This window comes from Misgurnus anguillicaudatus, chromosome 17 (genome assembly GCF_027580225.2).
Source record: "Misgurnus anguillicaudatus chromosome 17, ASM2758022v2, whole genome shotgun sequence".
Classification (NCBI taxonomy): domain Eukaryota; kingdom Metazoa; phylum Chordata; class Actinopteri; order Cypriniformes; family Cobitidae; genus Misgurnus; species Misgurnus anguillicaudatus.
The window spans coordinates 414,202-436,670 of record NC_073353.2 but is presented as its reverse complement, the minus strand read 5'-3'; the positions used below and the strand labels follow the sequence as shown (position 1 = coordinate 436,670).

General features: G+C 38.8%; 1 protein-coding gene across 1 annotated transcript in view; it reads left to right on the top strand.

Moving 5' to 3' along the window:
* LOC129451970 (plakophilin-4) overlaps positions 1–22,469 on the top strand; it is a 224,146-nt gene that overhangs the window by 21,388 nt on the left and 180,289 nt on the right. The window contains exon 3 of the mRNA XM_073854829.1: positions 14,543–14,664. Within this exon, the coding sequence (XP_073710930.1) occupies positions 14,543–14,664 (122 nt within the window). The remainder of the gene's footprint in view (positions 1–14,542; positions 14,665–22,469) is intronic.

Sequence of the window (22,469 nt, the reverse complement as noted above, 5' to 3'; positions counted from 1 at the left end):
AATAGCCTGTTAGCTTAGCTTCTAAAGATGGCTGCCGCTATCTTTACATTCTGTCTAAAAAACACGTTTGAACGTAAAGGCTGCCCTCTCCTGGTAAAGGCTAATGACATTTTTATTTTTACACAGGTTTTAATTGGACATTTTAAAGTGAAAATAACATAATATAGACATGTTACTGCAATGTTTTTTTATCTTGGGCATCTTCACATTGGAGTAAAGAGTTCATATAAAAATTTTGGTGAATAAATGTTACAGACATATTGAGATTTGAACTACTTCCTGTTTTGGCGGCGTTGACGCACATTTAGTTTGGGCTGTGGCGCGCAAACGCTTCCGAAAATCAAAAATCCTTCTAGTAACTTTTGTGAGGCTCAGTCCAAGGATCGCGTACGTGGAATTTCATGAAGTTTGGACAAAATTTGTGACCTGTGAAACTTTTTTAAGGTTTTGTGTTCTTTCCAATATGGCGGCCGAACGACATGGATCTGTGACTTCATCCTCTCAAGCAACTTACACCGGTACTGCCCGAACATTTTAAAGTTTGAACGGTGTCTCTGCGTCAAACGGTCTGGTCGCTAGAGCTGACACAAAAAATCTACCCGGGAATAATAATAATAATAATAATAAGAATAATAAAACTTAAGAAGAACAATAAGTGTGCTTTTGCAAGCACACTTAATAAGAGTCCAGGACTGAACACATCTACATGTCAATAGTCACTTATGATGCCAATAGTCAGTTATGGTCATAGCGCCACCAGCTGGTAACAGGAAGTAACATGTTTACAACGATAATGCAATGTGCAATGTCGGATTTGTCCCAAACTTCAAATGATTGATAAGAGTCCTGGACTGAACACATCTACGTGCCAATATTTACATGTAGTCACTCATACACACTCGCTCACTCTCTCTCTCTCTCTCTCTCTCTCTCTCTCTCTCACTCTCTCTCTCTCTCTCATGCTATCTTACACGATGCTACCTCGCTGTCATTTGTAATTAGCAACAGGAAATGTGGCACATTTTACTACACTTTTAAATGGTTCACCTATGTTTACATGCTTAAATGCCTATTTACTACTGTTCCCTTTAATTCTTATGCCATGGTGTGGCGTTGTCATGTGTGCGAGGGCCCTTCCATCAATGCTTGCAGTTTTAATTAACATTTATGTCTTTTAGGTAAAGTGCAGATTAAGTTTTGTTTTTGTAAATCCTCAGACATGATTTTTACCACTTAATTCTAGAACAGGCAAGTGCTTTTTCCCACACAGTGAGTTAGACCCGCCTTGGCCGGTGCATCTTTTACACATTCTGAAGGTGCCTGTTTTATCTATTGGTTTTATCGTGTTGCAATCTCTTAGACAACATTCCGCATAGGATGAGCTTACATTTGAAAATATATTACATCTACATTTCAGTGGTAACAGTTAAAGCGATGATGATCATCCTCTTTCTTTATTATTGTTACTACCTCAAACTAAAGTGCAGTCTCTTTGGAGCTGTCATTTTTTTAAATGAGCCGCGGCAACTTTCAAATGAGCTTCACAAACGCCTTTATTTTCAACGTGATCACCTTGTACAGTACCTAAACCATTTCGAAACTAAGCAACCAGTTGTCCTCCAATTCGGCGCCCCGTTTGCGGCACTCATGTTCCGAGCTGTAGGGGATTTAAAAAGTGTTGTGAGTGGAAGGGTAGCGCTGGGAGTGTGTGTGTGTGTGTGTGTGTGTACCTGGTAATTATCACGAAGATAGGAATACCAGTATTTTTATGACCTTGTGTGGACATTTTGATGTCCCCATGAGGAAACAAGCTTATAAATCAAACAGAATGATGTTTCTTGAAAATGTGAAGTAGTAGAAGGGTTTCTGTGATGGTTGGGGTTAGGGACTGGGGTAGGTTAGGGGAATAGAATATACAGTTTGTACAGTATAAAATGCATTACGTCTATGGAATGTCCCTACAAAACATGGAAACCTGTGCGTGTGTGTGCAGAGAGATGCGACAGAGTTGCGAAATTGCAGGCGCGGCTCGAAATGGCTATTTCAAATAGCATATTTTAAACTAATAGGCCTATCGGTTAACCGGTTTCAACCAGCTAATAAAGATCGGTGGCCGGTCAAGAAAATGTTTAGTTTTCACCATCTCTAGTAGACAGTAGGCTATATAGATATTGTTAGCATCGTAAAAAAAACGACGTAATCACAGTCACAAATTAGTGCGGGTCAAGACAAAACCCACGTTCATGGGATTCGAACCCATGACCTCAGAATCTCATGGCATGTAATTTACTAGATGCGCCACTCAGTTGACACAGCTCAAGGGGCAGCAGAAAAGAGTTTAGGAGCTGCAAGGATTGACATATGCCAATCACCACAGATCCAGAACTGACAGTGCAGAGCAGAAATAGCAGAAATACAATGTATATGAGAATCAAAACGCTCAAGTGAGATTGAAGACAAGAAGTCATTTTGTATAGTAATGCTATACAATGTAATATACAGTCACATTAATATACTATGACAAATAGACAACCTCACAGGCACGGGCAACTTTGAAATCTGTTCAGTCATTTCTGTGCGGATTACTCCAAACATTATACGAGCAGAACCTGGCATAAAATAAACAAAATTTGTAAAAGGAGTAGCAATAACACATGAACAGAATGTTGGAAAATGACAAAAAAGGGCATTGTTGCGATTGTCATAAACCAGTGAATACAGTTTCACAAAGAAAATGTATATCAGACAAAGTATTCAGAAGTTATAAGCAGTTCTATAAGAACTTTTATAGTTTATAAACCCTAGGTGGCGCTGTACTCTGACTCCCAGGTATCTGCAGGACGTCATGCCGAAGCTCTCTACTGATTTTTGTGTGGATATGTCCAATAGTTTAAAAGATATAACAATTCATGACAAATTTCAAAATGGCGGACAGGCGATGTGGTCAAACAATGCATACTACATATCGACAGATTCGGCATGAGACGAGGAATCTGTTGACCCCAAGATCATATTTTTCTGACAAACATTTCAGTAGTGTACCAAATGTCATTTCGATTGATCAAAGAATGACCGAGATACAGCTTCAGAACCATTTTTGCTTCAACCTCGTTAAGTTTGCGCATTTATTACTTTTGAACAAAGATAAAAAAAAAATTCTGTTCAGTTCAGGTCATTTCTGTTCGGCTCACTCCAAAGATCATCTGTGCCAAAATTCATAACAATTGAACCAAATTTAAAGGAGGAGTAGCGAATAAACGGTGGGGGTGTAGCGAATAAATGGGTGGAGTTTTACTGTACGGCATTAAAAACAATAAGCGTGAGGAGAGCAATCACGTGTACTAAGTAGAATTTTAATAGATCAAGTGGATCACCAATTCAATTCAATTTTATTTAAATAGTGCTTTTAACAATTGTTAATTGTTGCAAAGCAGCTTTACGTGAGTAGAGTTATAACTAGGGATGTCCCGATCAGGGTTTTTTTGCCCTCGAGTCCGAGTCATTTGATTTTTAGTATCTGCCGATACCGAGTCCCGATCCGATACTTCTATAATACATTAAAAAAAAGAATTAAGAAGAGTGAAAAAAACAGATCCAGGATGTTCCTTATGTCATGCCGCACATGTTGCTGTTTCTGTGTGGAGACAAAAGGGTCTAACTCTGTGCCAGCGCATAGAGACAGAGCGCAGTTATGCAAATTTGAAAAACGCGCCCACCGGGGGGGAATTCAATCCAACCGTCTCCATTGACTTTGTATTGCGAGAAGCCGCCTCCTTGTCATTTCTGGCTTATAACAAAAAACTGAATAATGCCTAAAAACTGCTGTGTGACAATATGTACAGCTAACAAGCCAAAGAACCCAGAAATAAGTTTTTATAAGCTGTCGAGCCGTAAAACCCAGTCTTTAAGGAGAATAAAGTGGATCGCCGACTACGTTTCCCCCTATTGGACGCAGTTTTACTAATAGAAGTAGTATGAAAAGTTGCCTGTATTCATTTTTGTGTCTTTGAACGCTCGTTTTTTGCGGTCGACAGCTTATAAAAACTTATTTACAGATTAAACTTAAAAACAGAATAATACCTAAAAGCTGCTGTGTGACAAGGTGTACATCTAACAAGCAAAAAAAAAAAAAACAAATACGTTTTTATAGACTGTCGACTTCAAAAAAAAGAGCGTTTAAAGACACAGAAATGGAAACAGGCAACTTTTCATAGTACTCTTATTAGTAAAACTGCGTCCAATAGGGGGAAACGTAGTCGGCGATCCACTTTATTCTCCTTAAAGACTGGGTTTTACGGCTCGACAGCTTATAAAAACTTATTTCTGGGTTCTTTGGCTTGTTAGCTGTACATATTGTCACACAGCAGCATTTAGGCATTATTCAGTTTTTTGTTATAAGCCAGAAATGTCAAGGAGGCGGCCTCTCGCAATACAAAGTCAATGGAGACGGTTGGATTGCTCCCCCCCACCCCCCCCCCCCCCCCGGTGGGTGTGGTTTTCAGGTTATGACGCGCTGCGCTCTGTCTCTATAACTATAGACCATTTCAAAAGATGTAAACAACACTGGTCCAGAAGCACTTCCTGTTTCCGTTTTTTAACAGTAGATAAACGTTGGGATAAAATAAACCAACAGAACATATAAACCTGAATTAACTGAAGTTAAACAAACATCTTAAAGATAATAATATATGTGAAATAAAAAAATAACTGTCACAAAACAGGAAGTGTTTCTGGACCAGTGTTGTTTACATCATTTGAACTGGTCTATAGATGTGTTAAAAAATAATGAGAATATATATAGTATATGTACAGGTGTTAAATTGGGATTTGTTTTGTGGGGATGCTCTGTTGGCAGGGAGGGTTCGAGGGGTAACATGTGTTTCAATGACATTTTGTACCTCTGATAGGATTTTATAAGTTTCAGTTTTAAAGCTTTGCCACAGGTTGTCGGAGCCGATGGTGTAGTGGGCAGCGCTCCGACATATGGTGCAAACGCACTTCCGGCGACCCGAGTTCGAATCCCGGCTCGAGGTCCTTTGCCGATCCCATACTCCCTCTCTCCACCCTAACCTACTTTCCTGTCGTCTCTAAAATCTACTGTCTATCAATAAAGGCAAAATGACCCAAAAAAAATAATAAAAAAAAGAGCTTTGCCACAGGTTGACCCAAACTTTAAAACCTGAACTTTCAATTATGCAAATCTATGAGTCTTACACCCTATATGCATTTGTTGCACATGTCATTATGCACAATTGATCAAACTTTAAAGGAAATTTTAGGAATCAACCTCCTTAATTCTAGGCATAAGATAGGCTACCCAAAAAGAATCAATTAACAAGAAAAACAACATACTGATTCAGCAATGTGTCTTATAAAATAGCCAAAGAGATTCCCTAAGCTGGTCAGCAGTTAGTTAAAAAATACCTATAGTAAGGTCGTAGTTAATTTGCATAATCAAAATACATTATTTTATTAAACTATACAATAAGTTGTATCCAGTTATCTAGTTAACATATTGTAATGAGATGAGTGACATGGCTATACATACTTTAATACTTTGTTTCTAGACTTCTATTAAGTTTTTTCGACGTGTGCACCATTCTTACCACTCTATCTCTCATCTCTACAGTAATTTCAAATGATCCTGCGCGAATGCGCATTCTTGAGGTTCTGAGTGAGACGCGGAGCTGCGTCTGAGCACATGGTGACAAAAACGATCAACGCGTCGTTTAAATAAGCGGTAAAAACACGGTTTTGTCGTGGGTTCCTTGCACGCACCAGTGTGAAGCCTATTAATGAAAACACGTCAACAGGCTTGTTCGCCTTCATGCGGCGCTGCAACAATCGACAGCCGGGTGACGTCAAACTACCGCGAGAGTGATCAGCAAAATCATACGGAGGAGTTTGCTTTTAAGTCGCTCTCGCGGAACTTTGACGTCATTCGGCTGCCGGTTCTTGTTTCGAACAAGCCTATTCTCTTCTCGTCAGTTCACACGCACCAGCGCAGCGCGTACACTGGCGCGGAGCAGAGCGAGACCTTAATGGATTTTAAACCCTGCATATGTATCCGAGTCCTGAACGGGAGGTAACGTCCGATTCCGATCGAGTCTGAAACCACGTGATCGGGGCCGATTACCGATCACGTGATCGGATCGGGACATCCCTAGTTATAACCATTTGAACTTTGAATGTTTACCTATTGGTGGCGCTATAGAGTTAGTGCTAGAGACCCCATTTTTCGTCACATGACTATTTATGACCACCACTACAACTGTGCAAAATTTCATAATTTTCCTACGTACGGTTCATAGGGCTGCCATACAGGCACCTAAGTGTTGTTGTACAACTCATGACGCCAGCTCCTGCTGCAAGCAGATCGCTGAGGCTGTGTGTGTGAGGCTTTGCAGCCGTGCCTTGTTCACAAACAGCTTTAGTAAACGATGGCAGGATCATGCAAATTAAGCAGATAGTACAACAACGCGATGGGCTTATGTCTCGCGGTGCACCGTTCGTGTGGTCACAAAGATTGGGCTCATTTCATGTGAGTGATGATCTTTGTTTGCATGACAGAGTGAGCAGAGCCGCCACGCACCCTTTCTCTCTTTAAACTGTCTCTCTGGTTTCTTCCTCGTGCATAGTACTCAAAACAAAACTGACACTCTGGTGAAAGGTTGGAGGACCAAATCATATCCAGCGAGGAAATGTTTACCGTGTTGTTACTGTAACACTTTTTTTTTACTGTTTTGCGTTGCTCAGCCTGGATTAGCACACAACGCGTCCGATTCGCAAGCTGACTCCTTTGAACCAATTTGTTTGAATAACTGTGATGCTGCTATTTTGTTATTGGTATTAAGTTATATGTTTAGTAAAAACTGGCAAAAAGAAAAGTTATTTTTCTCAGGGTCCGGGTGGGGGGCATCATAAAGGAATTATGCTTAGGGCACAAAAATGGCTATCAGCAGCACTAAATATGAAATACAAATTTCCTTAACTCTCTATATATATCGTCGCTGCCCGATGAAACTCACGTATGTCCAAAATGGTTACTTTTCAGGAAGTGAAAAAAAACACTGTATATCAAAAGCAGTTGAATGTAGCGTTGTCACACTTGGTACGGCATATTTACATGTAACCATATTCTTGCCAGTGTCATGATATAATCCACATTTGACCAAAATTGAGTTTAAATGGACATACGTGCATATTTTACAGTAACTGTGATCGATACGCGTTCTTCCGATCATTAATTTGAATGGCCAAGTCGCGTTTCGTATTGACAGATGAATACGCTCAGTTCATTAAATAGCCTACGTCTTAGTTAAATACGCTTACTTTATTTAATATTAATTATACATTTATTAAATGTCTCTTGCAAACTATAAAGGGACAATGAATAACACTGACATGGTAATGCTAGACAGCAGGGGCGTCAGTTTGTGTTGAAAAGTGGTGGGGACAAAAGATCTGATAAAAACATTACTGCATTGCGGCAAAAATATTGAATAACGGCGCATCAAAAATGGGCATAGCGTAGGCCAGTCAACAACAAGAAAATACTCAGCATAAAACCCTCAACAATGTCGACTGCACACATGTAACAGTCCCTGCAACACCAGCTCAACCGAACAGTGCCAAAGCACCATAGTGTAGAAAACAGCAGCGCTTTTAGTCAATGATTACAATGAATTTCATTACATATGTACAAGAAAACACACCATAAGCATACAACGCAACATATGTGACACTAGACCACAAAACAAGTCTGAAGCATCGCTTGATTTTTCAGAACATTTTAACCAAATGCTTTCAAAAAGCGGTGGGATGTCCCCAGCGTAAATAACACCAATGCTAGACAGATACTTTGTTTGCACAGTCCTACCATAATTAAGTCACTCCTAGATGTTCGTCTGGCATCCGGGGGAAACGTTTACCTCGATGAAGGAAAGTCATTGTACACTATGGAAGTCTACTACTTTTTCACCTGGGGCACCCATGATCTGTATCCACTAGGGATGCAACAATACACTTAGTTCATGGTTCAATAAAATTTTCGGTTCTTGACCATGGTTTTTGGTTCGGTTTCGGTTCTGATGCCTTGGCCTATTAAAGTGTTTTTAAATTATTCTATGCTTGGGTAACAGGAACAGTGAGATGTTAAAAAGCAAAAATACTGGTTTTAATTGCAGTTCTCTTTATTTTATGTAAATGCATAAATCATCTGACACATTTCTAGTGTATTGATATAATAATATAAGATATAATTAAATAAAGATATATAAAAATGATATCCTATTCAAACTGGGGAACATGTTAATTCATTACATTACATAAATTGGCCATTTTATATACCTGTACTTAGTAAATTAAACTTTTACATGTAAATGAAGGCTATACCATACTGCAGTACTGTTAAGTCCAACATCATGCTGTGTAGAAACAAAAAATCAAGATTACTGGTGGGATTTATTTTAGCATCATGTGCATTCTCTTCTTTAGTTAAACTTTTTCAACTTGTGCGGAAGACGTGTTTGAGGCAAATAACGCGCGTTTGCATCAATAACAAGCCTAATTTGCGTCATTCACATTGCCCCACGCAAATTTACATCTTTACATTGATGTTGTATGTAATCTACTCGCGCAAATAATTAATCCGGACCTCAGACAGTGGTGCTGCTTCTTTTTGTTGTCGGACTTCTGTTGTGTGTGCGCGCAAATGAAATCTGACACCAGCATTGCAAGCACAGTTCAAGCAGAAGCAGCTAGCGCACAGTGACTGGATATCAAGCAAGCAGATCGCGCAGGCACGCCCATTAACAAAAGTGCAGGGAATATAAAACTGACAGATCTAGATGGATACCCCCCCCCAAAAAAATCGCAATGCATATGCGCGTATTGGACTGTGGGGGTCGAACCGAACGGTTCAATATTATATTGAGAATTGTGGCATCCCTAGTATCCACACATGATCTATCCTGTAAAACCTTTCGTAGAAACTCCCAGTAAACAATAAATACAGTAATTGTTCAAAAACAACTAATATTATGCTGATAAAAAAATGTGTCTGCCATGTCTGTCTAACTGCATGACAGACAGTGTGAAGTGAACAGCACAAACCTTTTCCTTTGAGCCTTTTCCAAATGTGGTTCTAAGATACAGGTCAAATGTTTTCCAATGCGAAATCAGTCTGAACAGTCATATCGTAATTCATGCGACTTTTACGTCATTCTAGATTGATATGCGTCACAATTGCGGAAAATGCACCAACGGCAAAACCACTTAAAAACATTAAAGAAATTAAATATTAAGCTTCTGTTTCACATCCCCTTATACACAAAAGCCTAAATAGGTGTGTTTGACTTTCCGTATTGCTATGCATGTATAACTTGTTTTTAACTACAACCCCAAATCAGAAAAAGTTGGGACACTGTAGAAATTGTGAGTAAAAAGGAATGGAGTAATTTACAAATCTTATAAACTTATATTTTATTCACAATAGAATATAGATAACATATCAAATGTAGAAAGTGAGACATTTTGAAATGTCATGCCAAATATTGGCTCATTGTGGATTTCATGAGAGCTACACATTCCAAAAAAGTTGGGACAGGTAGTAATAAGAGGCCGGAAAAGTTAAATGTATATATAAGGAACAGCTAGAGGAGGACCAATGTTTAGGAATAGGAATGTTGTACCATTCTTGTCTAAAACAGGCTTCTAGTTGCTCAACTGTCTTAGGTCTTTTTTGTCGCATCTTATTCTTTATGATGTGCCGAATGTTTTCTGTGGGTGACAGATCTGGACTGCAGGCTGGCCATTTCAGTACCCGGATCCTTCTTCTACGCAGTCTTGAAATTGTAATTGATGCAGTATGTGGTCTGGCATTGTCATGTTGGAAAATGCAAGGTCTTCCCTGAAAGAGACTGAATGGCGTCCCAGATTTCCAAAAAGAACTTCAAATGTTGATTCGTTGGACCACAGAACAGTTTTTCACTTTGCCAAAGTCCATTTAAATGAGCCGGCAACGGCGAATGACACGGTGGATTGTGTTCACTGACAATGTTTTCTGGAAGTATTTCTGAGCCCATGTTGTGATTTCGATTACAGTAACATTCTTTTATGTGATGCAGTGCCGTCTAAGAGCCCAAAGATCACGGGCATCCAGTATGTTTTCCGGCCTTGACCCTTACACGCAGAGATTGTTCCAGATTCTCTAAACCTTTGAATGATATTATGCACTGTAGATGTTGATAACTTCAATCTAATTGCAGAAACTCAGAAAACAATTTTTAGCTGCAGCATTGGGGGAATTGGTGATTCTCTGCCCATCTTGACCTCTGACAGACACTGCCACTCTCTTTTTAGGCTCTTTTTATACCCAATCATGTTGCCAATTGACCTAATAAGTTGCAAATTGGTCCTTCAACAATAATGTTTCAAAATATAATGATTAGTCGTCAAAGTAATGAATGATTAGTCAATTTATCGTTATAATATTCAATAGATTAATTGATTATCAAAATAATCTTTGTTGCAGCCCTAGTACATGGCTGAAATCAGACACCTGTGTGAACTGGTTATGGTCCTAAACTGCAGTGTCACAAAAGAACAATAATACGTTAAACCATCAAAGAATGGTTTGAAAAGGGAAGAACATCCAATATGCGGCAGTCCTCTGGAGGCAAAAATGCCTTGTTGATGCTAGAGGTCAGAGGAGAATGGGCCGACTGATTCAAGCTGATAGAAGAGCAACTTTGACTGAAATAACCACTCGTTACAACTGAGGTATGCAGCAAAGCATTTGTGAAGCCACAACATGCACATCCTTCAGGCAGATGGGCTACAACAGCAGAAGACACCACCGGGTACCACTCATCTTCACTACAAATAGGAAAAGAGGCTAAATTTTGCACAAGCTCACCAAAATTGGACACTTGAAGACTGGAAAAATGTTGCCTGGTCTGATGAGTCTCAATTTCTGTTGAGACATTCAGATGGCAGAGTCAGAATTTGGCGTAAACAGAATGGGAACATGGATCCATCATGCCTTATTACCACAAGTGGTGGTGGTGTAAAGGTGTGGGGGATGTTTTCTTGACACACTTTAGGTCCCTTATTGCCATTTGGGCATCGTTTAAATGTCACAGCCTAGATGAGCATTGTTTCTGACCATGTCCATCCCTTTATGACCACCATGTACCCATCCTCTGATGGCTACTTCCAGCAGGATAATGCACCATGTCACTAAGCTTGAATCAAATTTCAAATTGGTTTCTTGAACATGACAATGAGTTCACTGTACTAAAATGGCCCCCACAGTCACCAGATCTTAACCCAATAGAGCATCTTTGGGATGTGGTGGAACAGGAGCTTCATGCCCTGGATTTGCATCCAACAAATCTCCATCAACTGCAAGATGCTATCCTATCAATATGGGCCAACATTTCTAAAGAATGCTTTCAGCACCTTGTTGAATCAGTGCCACGTAGAATTAAGGTGAAAGGGGGTCAAACACAGTATTAGTATGGTGTTCCCAATAATCCTTTAGGTAGGTGTGTGTGTGTGTGTGTGTGTGTGTGTGTGTGTGTGTACCTGGTAATTATCACGTTGTGGGGACCAGTTGTGTTTTTGTGACCTTGATGAGGAAACATGCTTATAAATCAAACAGAATGATGTTTTTTGAAAATGTGAAGTAGCAGAAAGTTTTGTGTGATGGTTGGGGTTAGGGAATGGGGTAGGTAAGGGGAATTGAATATACAGTTTGTGTGGTATAAAATGCATTACGTCTATGGAAAGTCCCCATAAAACATGGAAACCAGAATGTGTGTGTGTGTGTTAGGGCTGCATAGTTAATCGAAAAAGAATCACGATCTCGATTCATACATAAATGCGATCTTAATTTTAAATGACGGCTATTCACTTGCATATTAAGTTTTTCCCTGTATTCAGATGCTGCATTCACATGTTCACGTATGCACAATACAATCAAAGATGCTATAATATCAGTCAAACTTGCTAACACACACTCATACAGGGTAAAACCAAACCCTATTCATTCACCAATCAGAGCCGATCATGTCTCTCCTCTCTCATCTCATTTGCGGGCGTTCCGCTGTCACTCGCATGACGTATAACAAGGCGGCAGACCTAAACACAGTCATTTACTTGGTGGATTTGGAGCATCAATTTTCACAAAAAAGAGGATAAACAAGCATCATTGTGGAAAATTCTGGTGGTGACGGAGAAAGTGATGATGCAACAACATTGGTTCCAAAAGAAGGCAAGGAAATTAGTTACCTCGGGACGTTTCTAAATCGGAAGGCTGCAGCCTCCGGAGGTCGCATATGCAGGCTGCATACGTCATCAAGCCTGGTTCATTCGAGTTAACGGAGCATTACATTCGCAAGTCAGAAACATACTACAACAATTTATGATTAACTAAAAATAGTAGACAACTTTATAACGTTAATTGTTAATATTCTGAAAATGTCTTTATGCTGTCTTTATTATGCACAGCTTAGAAATGTGATGTCCAGAGGCTGCAGCCTTCAGATTGAGAAAGAGCCTCTGTGTCACCACCACAAGTTCTCCATTAGAAAGGGTTTTTAGCACGAGGGGAACATTGTAACATGTTTGCATTTCTCTATGAAAATGTTGTTCGTTTAGTCTTTTAAAGGTTTAGTGTTTTTAAAGTTTAAGGCTGGCCAGTTTGATAGTACAAAAAGCACAGGTGCTATTTAACAGCTAACACATTTTAAATTACTCTAAATTTTAAAGGTGCAGTGTGTAATTTTTAGAAGGATCTCTTGACAGAAATGCAAAATAATATACAAAACTTAATTATCAGGGGTGTATAAAGACCTTTCATAATGAACCGTTATGTGTTTATTGCCTTAGAATGAGATTTTTCTAATCTACATACAGCGAGGGTCCCCTTACATGAAAGTCGCCATTTTGTGCCGCCATGTTATTACAGAAGCCCTTAACAGACAAACTTTTTTACTAAATGGTCTCCAACAATGACATGTTTGTCCGGTGGTGGCTACCGTAGCTTCTCTGTGTGTTTCAAAAGCAAGAGGTGAGCAGTTGACTGAGCCGTTGGTTGAAATTCACAACCTCTCCACTAGATGCCGCTAAAATTTACACACTGCACCTTTAAAGGTCTAAAATAAGGAAAAAAGACTTTTTGAGAGATGTTAACTGAAAGTCCTGTAGCACTTTTTTTTAAGTTAAGTGCATAATAAATGTTTTTGTAAAAAAAAGAGAATCGGGTGAGAGAATCGGGCAGCCCTAGTGTGTGTGGGTGTCCATGAACCATAATGAACTGATCTAGATTAATTCTTACTTAAATATAAAGCAATGCTGAGTTAAGTATGTACTAATCATAAACTAACAAAGAGTCATTATTAACTCAACATGGCTCGTGGCTCAACACATGAAATCATTGTTTATTAAAAAGTAACCAGTAAAAAACATATGTTGTACATAATGATGACTCTTCATTAGTTTATGATAGTACATGCATTAACTCAGCATTAGTTCAGGCTGAAGTAAAAATAAGTTCATTATTATTCATGAACCCTTACTATAAAGTATAACCATTATATTTAGGGATGTTCCATTCAAGGATATTCAAGTTCACAGAAACACTGTAACTTACTCGCGAACTGAGTTAATCCACTGGTGAAGCGGATGGATGAAACGCGTCATTTACACACAAGGTAACTGTAGGCTATTTTAAAGATCTGACTTTATAAAGTCTCAGTAAGCCAATGGATGGATGCAATTCACTATGTGCTGAGCACACGATGCATCTATTCTCTTTGTGTTTTAACAGTTATGAACTTTTCCAATTCGGTGAGAGGATTCTCATGAGAGGATGATTCAAGGGCATCAATTCTGCACCCAGGAAGCCCATAAGCGTGTACATAATGAGTTAGACGCATCAATTCTGCACCCAGAATGTGCATAAAAACTCCAGTCAAGCGCATAATTCCCAAAATAACCATCTGCACATTAAAGTTTTTTACTATGACAGTTTTACCCAAGTAAGGAAAAATATTTAGCATACTTAATTGATTAAACGTACCTATTATATGTTTTCCTAAACACTGCCATGATTGTTTTCTGTAGATTTTATACTAGATGTAGCAGAAAGCACTATACACATTTAATTACAGTAGTATCAGGCAGGTATCTTGACAACAAAGATATTTGTCGGCAATTTTTTATTCTTGACGTTGTCGACAATGTCAACTAATCGTTTCAGCCCTACCACCCTACCCTACCAGTCAAACAAAAAATCGGATCTGAATCCAAATTTAGGATTAATGGTTGCTGTCTGAACATAGTCTAATAATAACCCTTTAATCCTCGCTTGTTCAGGGTGTGTTTGATTAGCGCTGGAGCTAAACTCTGCAGGACTGTGACTCTCAAGGACAAACATTGCCTACCTTTCTGGACATGGTTTTAGGATGACATTTTGTGCGTTCAAACATATTTGTGTGTGTTTGTTAGTAATAGGTGACATATTGTTTGTTAACAGGAGGAATGCCTGCTCCAAAGCCAAGCCGAAATGCCCGAGAAGGTGCAGTTCCAGCTCTTCACAACAATGAGTCTGACAGCACCACAACCACCACCAACATTCTGGCCTCGGTCAAAGAACAGGTGACAACTTTACTTATTTCACATGCATGTTATCTTTCTGTATCTTTCAGTGTTTCCAAACCTTGATCCTGGAGGCACATCAACACTACACATTTCTTCTGTTCAAACACACCTAATTCCTCTAGTAGGCAGATTATAGGATACACCAAGATTGGAAAAAATGGGGTCAGAAGTTGAAGACTTCCACAAATGTGCACAGTTGTTGTGCCTCCAGAATCAAGCACGTGTGCTTTCTTGTCAAGCACGTGTGCGTGGCGCCTGCGCAAAGCACATACAGCTCGTGAAATAAATGAAACGAGCGTGCAGAAGTTAAACTAGCCAAGATCACAATGATGCTCGATGCCAAACACACACCTGGGCTTTTTAACATCATGCAGGGGTGTGAATCTTTCGGATAAATCCGGAATTCCAGCTTTTCCGAACTCAAAATATGCAACCAAATATTTTACTAAAAGGGCACAAATTTGTTTACAATAATTCCTCATAGATCTAGTCACTTATTTTACTCTCAAAATGCACCACATTGATGTATTTACCTTTAAATGCACAAAGTGAATGATTTTGTTCAGTCTGATGCAGTAGCGGGGCTACATAATGGTCAGGGTGGCACTTGCCCACGCAGATTGATGATTGGCCACTTAGATCGATCAATTTTGAGCCCAAATTGTATTTCAAGCTTTATGTAGAAATGTATCTTGTTTCTATGACAAGTATTTGTTAAGTTACAGTTAATTTTTCTGACGTGTTTCTGAAAGGACTTCACTGAGGGAGAGAGAACAAAACGTTTATTTTCTTAATTTTGCGAAAAGCACAACATTCTGTTTTTATTGGGAGTGGACAGAAAAAAACTAGACACTTTAACGTTTTAAATGATGTATAAATCATATCTGTATGTCTAAAATCAGTTATCTAAGTCTCTTTGCGGAGTGATTGGAAAAATAAAAGATTGCGGCGCCCGTGCCGCAGTCGACCCCAGAGTGTTAATGGAAGGTTGAAATCTAATCATAATAAAAGCATCTTTGCTGAAAGTACCCCGCAGGTCTGAGGAGACGACAGGAAAAGTGCCCTCCGTGTGCTTCTTGGATATAATTACAACAAACGGTGCATCAACGAGGTGAACAACTAGAAAAAAACAGTGGATGATAATGAAACTTTTATTTTGTCATGGACGCACGGACTTTCATGCCACTGTGCACAGAGCCCATATGAGGCGGAGTTATACTGTGTCTATTTGTCATTATATTTCATTACGAGATTAAATTGATGATTTTTATCAAAACATTAAAGTGCCCATATTATGAAAAAACAAACACTTTTTCTGGGTTTGGTGGGCCGTTCTTTTGTTTCTGGTGCTTCCACACGCATAAATATTTGAGTGAGATACAGGTTTCTGAATGTCCTCTGCCTTGAGTCTCAGATTTTTGCGGATTCAAAATCAGCTCTGTTGTGACGTCGCTAGCCTTGTCGTCACATTCCATTTGAATATTCTCGCCTCCCAACCCACAACCCACGTCTCCACCCACCAGGTAGCTAGAGCAGTCACTTCGCTGATATCCTACATATTGTTATCGTGTCTTACGGAAATAAAATAAAAAATGATTTTGTTTACATGCATACACGATTGTTCTTATTATTATTTATCCTTATGTTAGCATATAAAATGCAGTTTCCACACCAGGAAATAAAACATCACACAAAGATCATTGGATTTGTTATCTTATTGGCTATACATTCTGCCTATCAATATTTTACATAAAGTCTTGGGAGGAAAGAGCAAGTCAAATGACGTCACGATTCCTGACAGCGCTGTTTGTATATTATGTATTATACTCCTGCCTAGTTTAAAAAAACTTCAGGCTTGTTCGACTTCATGCGGCGCAACAAGAACCGACAGCCAGATGACGTCAAAAGTTTAGTGAGAGTGATTTAAAAGCAAACTCCACCGTATGATTTTGAAATCTGGCTGTCAATTCTTACAGCGCCTCATAAAGTCAAACAGGTCTAAAGTTTATGTATGCGTGTTTATGTTTACCGGAACCTAAAGTGTAATCTCATGTCATATACAGTGTTATGACTTAAATAGTCCTCAGATTGTATATTATATTCTATTTCAAGACGTTCATGCAAAATCTGATGTAAACAGCAGGCTATATATCTATATACGCATTTGTGGACAAAAATAGTAATTTAATGTATTCTATTAGACGGTTTTCATGGGTTATTCACACATCTAAAACAGACTGGATTTAATTTGCGATCGTTACATCAACACAAAGGTAAGAAGTCCCGTTTATATTTTGCATGTTGTCATCTGGACTTCTGTCACAAAATACTACATTCATGATGCTAGAGAATCTGTATCTTAAAACAGAGACCACACACACTGATGCTAACTAAACCCGTAACTGTTAGACCTTTTAGACGATGTATAGTAATGTTAATACTATTATTAATCTTTGTAGACAGTAGGCTATATAGATATTGTTAGCAGCGTTAAAAAACCGTAATCCCACCCACAAATTGGTGCGCGTCAAGCGTGTGTGTTTTACCAGTCATTTGCCATTGAGAACGACGAGGTGGCAAACCGCTATGCTAGTTGGTTTGCAGCGTGGTTTCCCCTGCAAGGGAAAACCACTACTTTTTCGAAAGTTATAAGAAATATTGAATTGCTTTATTTTACAATTCTACATGAACTAACTACTGACTAAGTAATAGTGTTTTGCCAAACTAACCAAGACCGGGCCTTACCGACCGGGCCTTTCGACGAGCCTATCCTGAGTCTCTATCACTTTTCCAAGATGCGGTCTGCACCTCCCGCTAGCTTCTAGCAATTAGCATGGTGTCCACAAGCAGTATACATCCCTCGCCGGGTCTAAATTTCTGTAATTTGCGAAAATAATGTGTTTGAAAATGTTTTATAAATAGGGATGTCCCGATCCGATCACGTGATCGGAAATCGGCCCCGATCACGTGGTTTCAGACTCGATCGGAATCGGACGTTACCTTCTGATCAGGACTCGGATACATATGCAGGGTTTAAATTGGGCCAGGACCGCACACATACTGAAGGTCTCGCTCTGCTCCGCGCCAGTGTACGCGCTGGTGCGTGTGAAGTGACGCGAATAATGAAGTATTTTCAGGCTTCACACACTCGTGCATGTGCGACAAAACCGGGTTTTTACCGCTCATTTAAACGACGCGTCGATCGTTTTTGCACTATGTGCTCAGTTAATCTACATCAGTATGCAGCTCCGTGTCTCACTCAGAACCTCAAGAACGCGCTTTCGCGCAGGAGGATCACATTACACATTGTAGAGATGAGAGATACTTCTTAATAGAAGTCTAGAAACAAAGTATTAAAGTATGTATAGCCATGTCATTCATCTTATTACAATATGTTAACTAGATAACTGGATACAACTTATTGTATAGTTTTATAAAATAATGTATTTTGATTATACAAATCAATTAAGACCTAACTATAGTGATTGTTTAAATAACTGATTTATAAGATATAGCCTATTGCTGAATAAGTAGGCTATGTTGTTTTTCTTGTTAATTGAGTCTTTTTGGGTAGTCTGTCTTATGCCTAGAATTAGTCAAGGAGGTTGAGTCTTAAAACTTCCTTCAAAGTTTGATCAATTGTGCATAATGACATGTGCAACAAATGCATATTGGGTGTCAGACTAGATTTGCATAAATTAAAGTTCAGGTTTTAAAGTTTGGTTCAACCTGTGGCACAGCTTTAAAACTGAAACTTGTAAAATCCTATCAGAGGTCCAAAATGTCATTGATACACACCAGTGGCTTTGCTGTCATCAGGATGAAACATGTTACCCCTCGAACCCTCTCTCCTAAAAGAGCATCCCCACAAAACAAACCCCAATTTAACCCCTGAACATATATACTATATTCTCATTATTTTTTAACACATCAATAGTTATGAGCAGGCACAGAGTTAGACCCTTTTGACTTCACACAGAAACAGCAATGCATGCGGCTTGACATAAGGAACATCCTGTATCTGTTTTTCGCTCTTCTTTATTCTTTGTTTATGTATTATAGAAGTATCGGATCGGGACTCGTTATCGGCAGATACTCAAAATCAAATGACTCGGACTCGAGGGCAAAAAAACCTGATCGGGACATCCCTATTTATAAACGTGAATATGTTAGCGTTGTCCAGGGCAAAATGAGTGTATTGTTGAGACTGCTACATCACATCACAATTTACACTCGAAGCCAATCATTATGTGTAATGAGTTTCTTCTTCTGGAGTGTACTTATCAGTGATACTTTTTTGTTTGATTTGTCTGTTGGCATAATAATACATAAACCATTAATAATAATAACATATAATATATAATACACAGTATAAGGTCTGTACTGCTCACACAATACCATTGCCCGTGCGCACATGACGTTAGTAGTGGGGCGTGGCCAAAGGAGCAGCAGCTTATAAATTGGTAATGACCACCTCAAAACGGCACAATCTGAAAAGCACTGACACAGAGGCTACTAGAGATGGGTAAGAATATTTTCCTACAAGCTATTTCGAGTAAACAACTTCTGAAACATGTTTTATGGAACTCATACACCTATTTAACTTGTGGAAAAGCCGCCATAATATGGGCACTTAAACTACATTGACTCATTTTACAATCCCACTAGCATGCTATTTAGACAAAACAAAATCTTTTATTTTGCGTGAGGAAGCTGGCGTTTTTACGCACAATTTTATGTCATTGGCTATCAGTGATGGAAATAACGGCGTTATAAGTAATTGGCGTTAGTAACTGCGTTCTTTTTTTCAGTAACGAGTAATCAAATAAATTACTGTTTCCACCGTTATAACCCCGTTATCGTTACTGACATTAAAATGCTGCGCGTTACTAAAATTGATCTAACTCTAGTGATTTTCACCCGCGTACGCTCTCTCTCTCAGCCAAACACTGTTTTTCTCTTGTGTGTGTGTGTGTGTTGTGAGAAACATAACTGATGATGATTGGTGTGTGTGTGTTAGAGGGGGTGGGAGAACCACATAGCTGATGATGATTGGCTTAATTTCCATCGTTAGCCAACCAGAGGGAGAGTTCACAAACAGACACGCACACTCGCACAGCCCGAGTCCGAGCAAGCAGTGTAAAAAAGTTTGAGCGACTTTGTCACTTTGTCGCTAGATTTAGCAACTTTCTATCACTTTAGCAACTTTATAGGACAAATCTAGCTATCTTTTCTGGCGTGGTTGGAGACTTTGGTAGACTGACATGAAAATACGCGTTGTTTTCTCTTCTCAACAAGCAGCGGTGCTGCTGCTGTGCCCCATCTCAAACACTGACATGCAGCCCGGTCATTGCGCATCAATAACTCCGAAAACACCGCCGACAGGGCGATGGCAAGTACAACAGGCTAAAAGGTAGCGGTCACAAACACAAAGTATAAAGGACTACTTTTCCATTGTTGAGGTGAAAGGCAAGAATGTTTGTGTAATGTGCAACTTGCGCCCATGACGAAAAAGTCTCTCCACATCTGTGGCAAATTCTGATCTAATAAAGCACCTCACGTCACATGCTGCCACAAAATTAGTGATTTCTCTTTAGTATCCATTTTAGTCATTTAACATATTTAATTTTGTAAGGGGCATTTAAGTTATTTGAAATATTAGAATTGTTTAAGTAACGCAGTAATTACTTTTCCTGGTAATTAATTACTTTTATAATAATGTAACGTATTTACTAACTTAGTTACTATTTGTAAGAAGTAATTAGTAACTAAAACCCTAAACCAACTGTTTTTAGTTAATGATCTGTAAGAATGATGCTTTATTAGTGCTGTTTATTGATTTTAGTGAGTTTTTTGACATTTGGATATAAATACTACAATATATAATGTAAAAACGTCAGAGTGCTGCCCTCTTCAGGTTGAACGGTGGCTACTTCAGTTGAATTTTCCTATTGGATGTTGGGTCCAAAAATACCTCGTGACGTAAGCAAGTTCAAGCTCACCACGCCCTTGTTATGATCTCACCACACACTCGGTATGAGCTTAGTTCATCCCGTCTATCTCCGTTGGGATCTGCCCACTTTTCTTGCATTTTTCAAATATTGCCAGTGGGGGGAGTCAGGCTCTGACCAGGGGTTTAGTTACGCTTTAACGATTATTCATCGAATATGGGAAATGCAAAAAATTGACATCCCTTATCAGAATCTAAACCGCAGCTGGTAAGTCTTTATCGCAACTTGACTAAATTACCGTATACAACACAGCAAGCGGACATCAGAATCGAATTGCGGCTGGAAGTCCTTCCTTATCACTAACTTTGTATATTCCTATCATTATATTACAGTTGTACTGTTAAGTGTTGCACCTTTTGTAGTCGTTTAATGTTTTTAGTAAATTAAAAAAGTTAAACATACATGTTTTGACACGGATGTTACAATCAGGACACATCAAGCGATCTCTAACAAAAGCAATAGTGAAACTCACATAATACTGCTGTGCCATTTCTGTCAGATCCAATATTAATGGTGCTTTTAAAGTGCCCATATTATGACTGCTTTTCCACAAGTTATATAGGTGTATGAGTTCCATAAAGCATGTTTCAAAAGTTGTTTGCTGGAAATAGCTTGTAGGAAAAGATTGTTATCCATCTCTAGGAGCCTCTGTTTCAGGGCAGTTCAGATTGTGCCGTTTTGAGCTAGTCATTACATATTTATGAGCTGCTGCTCCTTTGATCACGCCCCACTACTAACGTCATGTGCCCATGCTCAGTGGTATCGTGAGCAGTACAGACCGTACTGTGTTATTATTTTATATATTATTATTATTATTAATAGAGATGTTCCGATACCATTTTTCTCTTCCCGATACCGATTCCGATACCTGGGCTCAGGGTATCGGCCGATACCGAGTACCGATCCGATACCTGTGTGTGTCTCTGTATAATATACAGCTGTACATACTACTAGCCCTGTATGAATGGATATAACTGTTTTATGGTGTGCTTCAGACTTATTCCTGTATAAAACATTAACAAATACATACAGTGAACTACAGTATTTTTATTATCTGAAAGACATTTAACAGTAATATTTATTTTTCTTATGAGAAAATCAGCCACAAATCTAACACTGTAAACTGAAGGGCTGTTTTAGTTTTAGAATAATTGGAAAAATCTGTGGAATTCTTCAGGATGGTATTAAATTAAAGAATTTAAGCTATTAAATAGTACAAAACTGCATCTAAAATAATTACTTTTTAAAGGCTTACAATTAAAATGAATACAGGAAACCAATGAGTCCTCTGAATCAAACTGGACCAACATGAACCAGATAATGTGCTTGTGAAGATAGAATTATAGTTTGTAGCCTAAAATGACATATATTATTGTTAATATATATTATAGCAAAATAAAAGCTTGTGTTACTATGTTCTTATTATGAATTAAGCACGTATGAAGATAATTTCATCATTTTTACAACGCAATATAAACTTTATATTAAACATAACAAGAGCAGTCTTGTAAACTGATTTGAAATGATGATGTATGCTGACTTTCGCGTCACATAGAGAACAGAGACAAGTAAGATTTGCGGTTAAACTCAGTGGTAAGTTTTATTTCATATCATATATCAAACGGTTCATACTCTTATCATTAAAAACAATCACAGCAAACAGCACGTGCAGGGTTCATGTACTTGTCAATGCTGCTCACAAACGCATGAGGGTATGTGTGCTTGTTGTCAATGACATCTCAAATCTCAAGCGCGGGGTATGTGTGCTTGTCAATCACGGGCATTAAATCT